This window comes from Molossus molossus, unplaced genomic scaffold (assembly GCF_014108415.1).
Source record: "Molossus molossus isolate mMolMol1 unplaced genomic scaffold, mMolMol1.p scaffold_m16_p_2, whole genome shotgun sequence".
NCBI lineage: Eukaryota > Metazoa > Chordata > Mammalia > Chiroptera > Molossidae > Molossus > Molossus molossus.
Genome location: NW_023425355.1, coordinates 95,204,505 through 95,212,738, shown reverse-complemented (window position 1 = coordinate 95,212,738; position 8,234 = coordinate 95,204,505). Strand labels below are relative to the sequence as shown.

At 43.1% G+C, this 8,234-nt stretch overlaps 1 protein-coding gene across 1 annotated transcript; it reads left to right on the top strand.

Annotated features, from left to right (window-relative positions):
- Positions 1-6,804: 6,804 nt before the first annotated feature.
- LOC118636289 (ferritin heavy chain-like) lies at positions 6,805-7,490 on the top strand. Its single transcript, XM_036271367.1, has one exon. It carries the CDS (start codon positions 6,805-6,807, stop codon positions 7,354-7,356), a length of 552 nt encoding a protein of 183 aa, XP_036127260.1. The 3' UTR covers positions 7,357-7,490.
- Positions 7,491-8,234: the final 744 nt, after the last annotated feature.

Here is an 8,234-nt window from a genome sequence, read left to right as displayed (position 1 = left end):
GTTCAATTTTTAATTTTTTGAGGTAACACATATTGTTTTCCATAGTGGCTTCACCTGTCTGCATTCCCACCTGCAGTGGTCTTGAGGCCCCTTTTCTCCCTACCCTCGCCAACACTGGTTGTTTGATGATTTGTTGATGGCGGCCATTCTGACAGGTGTGAGGTGATACCTCATTGTTGTTTTAATTTGCATCTCTCTGATGATTAGTGATGTTGAGTGTTTCTTCATATGTCTCCTAGCCATTTGTGTGTCCTCTTTGGAGAAGTGTCTATTTAGTTCCTCTGCCCATTTTTTAATTGGATTCTTTGTCTTTCTTTTGTTGAGTTGTATGTATATACAACTCTCTATATATTGAAAATTAACACCTTATCTGATGTATCATTGGCAATGATGCTCTCCCATAGAATGGGTTGCCTTTCCATCGTGATGATTATATCTCTTGCTGTGCAGAAGCTTTTGAGTTTGATGTAGTCACATGTGTTCATTTTCTCCTTTGTTTTTGTTGCCTTAGGTGATGTATCAGTGAATATTCTGCTGTGTATGATGTCTGAAATTTTGTTGCCTACAGTTTCTTGTAGGATTTTTATGGATTCATGAGTCACATTTAAGTCTTTTATTCATTTTGAGTTTATTCTTGTGTATGGTGTGAGTAGATGGTCTAGTTTCATTTTTTTTGTTGTTGTTGTTTTTTTGTTTTTTTTGCATGTAGCTGTCCAATTCCCCAACCCCATTTATTAAACAGGCTGTCCTTACTCCACTGTATGCTCTTGCCACCTTTGTCAAATATTAATTGAGCCTATTGCCTTGGGTCCATTTCTGGGTTCTCTGTTCTGCTCCACTGGTCTATATGCCTTTTCTTGTGCCAGTACCAGGCTGTTTTGATTACAGTGGCTTTGTAGTATAACCTGAAATCTGGTAATGTGATCCCTCCAACTTTGTTCTACTTTTTCAAGATTGCTGTGGCAATTCAAGGTCTTTTTTGGTTCCATATGAACTTTTGAAGTATTTGTTCTCGTTCTGTGAAGTATGTCCTTGGTATTTTGATGGTGATTGCATTGAATCTATAGATTGCTTTGGGTAGTATGGACATTTTCATGATGTTAATTCTTCCAACCCATGAACCAGGCATGTGCTTCTACTTTTTTTTATCTTTCTCTATTTCTTTTTTCAATGACCTTTAGTTTTCTGTGAATAGGTTCTTTACTTCTTTCGTAAAGTTTATTCCTAGGTATAATAATTTTTTTGTCCCAATTGTAAATCGGATTGTTTTCTTAGTTTCTCTTTCTGTGAGTTCATCATTGGTGTAAAAGAATGCCATCTTGAAGTTAATTTTGTATCCTGCTACTTTGCCAAATTAATTTATAAAGTCTAGTCAATTTGTGATGGAGTCTATGGGGTTTTCTACGTATAGTATTGTGTCATCTGCGAATAATGACAATTTCACTTCCTCTTTTTCAATTTGGATCCCTTTTATTTTTATTTTTTTTTCTGTCTGCTGTGGCTAAGACTTCCAGTGCTATGTTAAATAAGAGTGGCGAGAGTGGACATCCTTGTCTTGTTCCTGTTCTTATGGGAAATGCTTTTAATTTTTGCCCATTGGGGATGATGTTGGCTGTAGGTCTTTCATATATGGCCTTTATTATGTCGAGATATGATCCCTCTATTCCCACATTGCTGAGTGTTTTTATCAGAAATGGGTGCCGTACTTTGTCGAATGCTTTTTCAGCGTCTATTGATATGACCATGTGATTTTTATCTTTTATTTTGTTTATGTGGTGTATCACATTTATTGATTTACGAATATTGTACCTGCCTTGCATCTCTGGGATGAATCCCACTTGGTCATGGTGAATAATATTTTTGATGTATTTCTGGATCCCATTTGCTAGTCTTTTGTTCAGGATTTTGGCGTCTATGTTCATCAGGGATATTGGTCTGTATTTTTTTTCTTTGTAGTATTTTTTCCTGGTTTTGGAACTGGAATTATGCTGACCTCATAAAATGAGTTTGGAAGTCTTCCTTCTTCTTGAATTTTTTGAAATACTTCAAGGAGAATGGGTATTAGTTCTTCTTTGAATGTTCAGTAAAATTCCCCCGTGATGCCATCCAGGCCTTCACTTTTGTTTGCTGGGAGAGTCTTGATTACATCTTCAATTTCTTTCGTTGTTATTGGTTCATTCAAGTTTTCAATCTCTTCCAGGTTCAATTTTGGGAGACTATGTGTTTTTTGAAATTTGTCCACTTTGCTTAAATTGACGAATTTGTTGCCGTATAATTGTTCATGGTATTTGTTCACAATCCTTTGTATTTCTGTCCTGTCAGTTATTATTTCTTGTCTTTCGTTTCTGATTTTGTGTATTTGGATTCTCTCCCTTTGTTTCTTGGTGAGTCTAGCTAAGGGTCAATCAATGTTGATTATCTTTTGAAAGAACCAGCTGTTTGTTTCATTGATCCTTTGAATTGTTTTTTGGTCTCCATGTCATTTATTTGTGCTCTGATCTTTACTATTTCCTTCCTTCTGCTTGATCTGGGGTTTTCTTTTTGTTTGCTTTCTAGTTCTTTAAGTTGTGAGGTTAGATATTCTATTAGAAATTTGTCTTGCTTCTTGAGGTAGGCCTATAGTGCTATGAACTTTCCTCTCAGAACTGCGATGGCTGCATCCCGTAGATTTTGTGTTGTTGTGTGTTCATTTTTATTGGTTTCCAGGAAGTTTTTAATTTCTTCCTTGATCTCCATGGTAACCCATTCATTATTCAATAACATGCTATTTCACCTCCATGTTATCAGATGTCTTTGCATGTTCTTGGTGCAAGTGGTTTCTAGTCTCATGCCATTGTGATCTGAGAAGATGCTTGATATGATTTCAGTCTTCTTGAACTTGTAGAGATTTAGTTTGTTCCCTAACATGTGGTCTATCTTTGAGAATGTCCCATGTGCACTTGAGAAGAATGTGAATTCTGCAGTTTTCGGGTGTAATTCTCTGTTGATATCTATGAAATTATTTTGATCTAGCGCTACATTTAGAGTCTGTGTTTCCTTGTTAAATTTTTGTCTAGAAGATCTATCCAGTGATGTCAGCGGGGTATTGAAGTCCCCTGCTATGATTGTATTGCTCTTGATTTCTCCTTTGATGTCCTCCAACAGATTTTTAATATATGTTGTTGCTCCTATATTGGGTGCACATATGTTTACGATGGTTATATGTTTCTGTGGGAATGATCCTTTCAATATTATGTAGTGCCCTTCTTTGTCTCTAGTTATGGCCTTCATTTTGAAATCTTCTTTATCAGGTATGAATATTGCCACCCCAGCTTGCTTATTTATTTATTTATTTATTTATTTATTTATTTATTTATTTATTTATTTTTGGTCTTTGTTTGCTTGAAAGGTTTTTTTCCATCCCTTCACTTTCAACCTATGTGAGTCTTTTGTTGTGAGGTGGTTTTCTTGTAAACAACATATATATGAGTCATGCTGTCTTATCCAGTCAGCTACTCTGTGTCTGTTTATCAGAGCATTCAAACCATTCACATTTAAAGTGACAATTGATATGTACTTATTTATTGCCATTTTTGTTTAGTGTGGTTCTATTTTTCTTCCTATTCCTTCTACTTATTACAGTACTCCTGTTAGCATATCTTGCAGTGCTGGTTTGGTGTTAATATATTCCCTTAGACTATTTTGTGTGTGTGTCTGGAAAGCTCTTTATTTGACATTCTATTTTGAATGATAGCCTTGCTGGATAGACTAGTCTTGGATTCAGATGCTTGTTTTTCAGGACCTTGATTACTTCATGGCACTCCCTTCTGGCCTGTAGTGTTTCTGTTGAGAAGTCAGCAGAGAGCCTTATTGGGTTTCCTTTGTAGGTAACCTGCTGCTTATCTCTTGCTGCCTTTAAGATTCTCCCTTTGTCTTGAATTTTTGGCATTTTAATTACTATGTGTCTTGGTGTGGCCTTGTTTGGGTTCTTCTTACTTGGGGCTCTCTGTGCTTCTTGAACTTGAATGCCCTCTTCCTTCATCAAGGTAGGAAGTTTTCTGTCACTATTTCTTCAAATATATTCTCTAACCCTTGCCCATTTTCTTCCTCCTTGGGGACTCCCATGATGTGAATGTTAGTACGTTTTCAGTTTTCACACAGTTCTCTTAAGCTGTCTTCCTGTTTTTTATTGTTTTTTTTCCCTATTGGTTTTCGAATTGGTTGATTTTTCTCTTCCCTGTCTTCTAATTCACTGATCCGGTCCTCAGCTTCCTCTACTCTGCTGGTTAGTCCTTCCGATGTGTTCTTAATTTCTGCTATGTCATTTTTCATTTACACTTGGTTGGTTTTCAATGTTTCTATATCTTTACTTATGGTGCTGATGTCCTTACTCATGCTGTTGAGCCTCCTTGTCAACATCATGGCTCTGAAGTCTACCTCTGATAATTTGTTTCACTGCATTTCATGGATCTCATCTTCGATAGTGTTCTCTTGTTCTTTCATTTGGGATTTATTTCTTTGTTTCACCATTTTGGCTATCTCAGTGGGTTTTGGAGCCTGCCAGATTTTCCCTGTGGGTCTTGGTGTTCTGCTGTTTGTGGCTCCCTCTGCTGGGTTTGGAGGAGCCTGGTTGGGCCCTCGTTAAACACCACTGTCACGTCTTACTTTCCAGGGTAGATTTGCAAGCCCAGGAAAGGTTCATTTATCCTCTAACTTCTTCCTGGTGGCTAGTAGTCTCAGTTACTCAGTGCCTTGGAATGTAGCACTGGTGTTCTGCATAAGAGGATTTCCAGAGGGTGGGGTAGATGCTGGTTATTAATGAGCTTGAATTTGCATTCCTATGCCTCACCTGAGAAAGCCTGAATCTCTGGGACGGGGGGGTGCTGCTTTTCCCCACAGTTCGGGGAAGGAGCACATTGGCCCCCATTTTTTGTGGCCACTACTCAGCAAAACTCTAAGTGCCCTCCTAATCCCAGGAATCCCCACTGAGTTCCAGCCCAGTCTGCCCTCCCTCTGCTGTAGACCCCAGGTGAGTGGCTGTGGGTATTTAGCGCTCTGTCTAGGCTATCTGCTCTGTGGAGTGGGCTTGGTCTTTATTCCCCAAGGGCGCTGCTCACACCTTAGACTGCTGTTGTCCCTGGGCTCCCAGCCTGCCACCCTCTCACGCCTCTGCAGATCCTACCTATGCCCCTGGTTATATGGTCCTGTCCTACTGCTTTCTGTTGCTTTTTTTTCTGAGGATTTGGCTTTATTTTAGTTGTAATTCTCGTTTGGTCCACAAAGATCGTCTGTGTAGCTTCTATTCATTCATTCCATCTCCATTTTCACATCCTCTATGCCTATTTTGTGTGCAGCTGAGTTGCACAGGCCTTTCTGTTTCCCCCACACCCTGCTGGTCCCCCAGGAAACTGGATCACACAGTCCCTTTGGGGACCTGGGTCTGTGTCTATGTTATCAGCTACTGGGTCGCACAGGCCTCTCTGGTGCTTCAGCACCCAGCAGGTGCGGAGGGTAACTGGATGGCACAGTCCCTGCTGGGTCATGCAAGCCTCTCTAGTGCTTTAGCACCCTGCAGGTCCTGCGGGTAACTGAATGGCGCAGTCTCTGCTGCGTTGCACAGTCCTCTCTGGTGCTTCAGTACCCTGCATGTCCCGGGGGTCACTAGATTGCACAGTCCCTGTTGGGTCGCACAGGCCTCTCTCGTGTTTCAGCACCCTGCAGGTCTCTGGGGTAACTAGATAGCACAGTCTCTGCTGGGTCACACCGGCCTCTCTGGTGCTTCAGCATCCTGCAGGTCTCCTGGGTAACTGGATCGCACAGTCACTGCTGGGTCAGACAGGCTTCACTAGTGCCCCCGCATCCTGCAGTTCCTGTGGGCAGGCAGCTTGATTGCTCCAGTCTCTCTGGGGCTCCAGCTTCCCACTGCTCTTGTGTGCTGCTGAACCGCACAGGCCTCTGTGGAGCCCCAGGTCCAGCAGCTGACGGCTGGGGATTCCTGCTGCCCAGTGGGACTCAACTCAGTGCTGCTGTGCAGTGGGGCTGAACTCCTTCTCAGCTTTTGCTGTAGCTTTTGGGGATGGGTCTCAGCTGCTGGTCTTTGCTTCTGTTGCCTGGGGATAGATGTCTGCTCTCTAGCCTCTGTTGCTGGGGGTATATCTGGACTCTGATCCTGCTGCTACTATGAGGGATGGTGCTGGGCTCTGGGCTGTCTACAGCTTCTGTGACTGGCATCTTGGGAGCTCCACTGCTGTGCACCGGTCTGTGTTGACACAGACTGTCCACTGGTCCGATGGTGCCAGGTGCACTGGTGGGATCAGGTTGCTGGGCCCTAGCTGCTCCCACTGCCTCCTCCCAGGGAAGACCTGGGATCTTCCAAAATGGTGGGACCTCCCTGCTGTGCAGGGAGAAGCACCCTGAAGGGCACCTTACCAAGGTAGCAGGCTTCTCTGTGCACAGCACGGAAACCTTCTGCTCCACGTCTCTGCACTGTTGGGGTTTGGTCGTCCACCTTCACGTCCACTCACACTCTCTCACACACTAGCTCACTCCCTCACACACTCGCTCACTCTCTCACACACTCACTCTCCGTCCGGTCCTGCCACCGTCATCTTCCTCAGGATCTAAACATCACCTTTAAAAATGTCTTTGTTGACAGTCTTTGCGGAGAGTCGCCGTGGTTTCCTGCTTCAACAGTGCTTGGACGGAACCCGGTGCTCGACCCATCCCCCTCAGCCACCTGACCGGCCTTCGGCCACCTCCTCACCGCGCCTCATCCCCAAGGCCCCGATCCAGCGCCGCGCAGCCGCCCCTCCTTAGCCGCCCGCCATGACGCCCACCGCGACCACCTCGCAGGTGCACCCGAACTACCACCAGGACTCAGAGGCTGCCATCAACCGCCAGATCAACCTGGAGCTCTACGGTTCCTACGTCTACCTGTCCATGTCTTACTACTTTGACCGCGATGATGTGGCTTTGAAGAACTTTGCCAAATATTTTCTTCACCAATCTCATGAAGAGAGGGAACATGCTGAGAAACTGATGAAGCTGCAGAACCAACGAGGTGGCCGAATCTTCCTCCAGGATATCAAGAAACCAGACCATGACGACTGGGAGAATGGGCTGAATGCGATGGAGTGTGCATTGCACTTGGAAAAAAATGTGAATCAGTCACTACTGGACTTGCACAAACTGGCCACTGACAAAAATGACCCTCACTTGTGTGACTTCCTTGAAACTCACTACCTGAATGAGCAAGTGAAATCCATCAAAGAACTGGGTGACCACGTAACCAACTTGCGCAGAATGGGGGCCCCTGAAGCTGGCATGGCAGAGTATCTCTTTGACAAGCACACCGTGGGAGACAGTGACGAGAGCTAAGCCTTAGGCTGGCTTCCCATAGCCAGGGGGGTGACTTCCCTGGTCACCAAAGCAGTACGTGCATGTTGGAGTTACCTTTACCTTTTCTATAACTTGTACCAAATCATCCACTTACATCTTTTCATTTGTACCATTCCTTCAAATAAAGTAATTTGGTACCCCCCAAAAATAAATAAATAAGTAAAAATGTCTTTGTTTTCTCATGTATTCCTTTCCTCCTTACCTATCCCCACCCCTATCCTTAGGCAATACTGATTTATTTGGGTTCTCTCGCTATAGTTTAATTTGTGTTTTCTGAATCTTACTTAAATAGAATCATACCCAATATTCTAATTTTTTTGTCTTTTTAAACATAGCATAATTATTTTGAGAATTACCCTTGCTCTTATTTCAAGCAATAATGCATTTCTTTTTGTTGTTGTGCTGTATTTCGTTGTATGGTTATTTGGGTTGTTTTCAGTTTTTTACTATTACAAATAAAGCTACTATGACAGTCAGTTTAGTATATCCCTGTGGGTCTATTTCTGGATTCTCTCCTCTGCTAAATTGATCTATGGTCCAACACTTTATGTCAATGCCACACTTTTTTGAATTCTGTAGCTTGGTGATAAGTCTTGCAACCTGGCAGTCAGTGTAAGTCCTACACTGTTTGGCGCAGGGGTAGAGCGTCGGCCAGTGAACCAAAGAGTCGCGGATTCGATTCTGGTCAAGGTATGTACCTCGGTTGCAGTTTGGTCCCTGGCCCTGGTTGGGGTTGTACAGGGGGCAACCAATCGATGTGTTTCTCTCACATCGATGTTTTCTCTCTCTCTCTCTCTCTCTCTCTCTCTCTCTCTCTCTCTCTCTCTCTCTTTTCTCCCCACCCACTCTATCTGAAG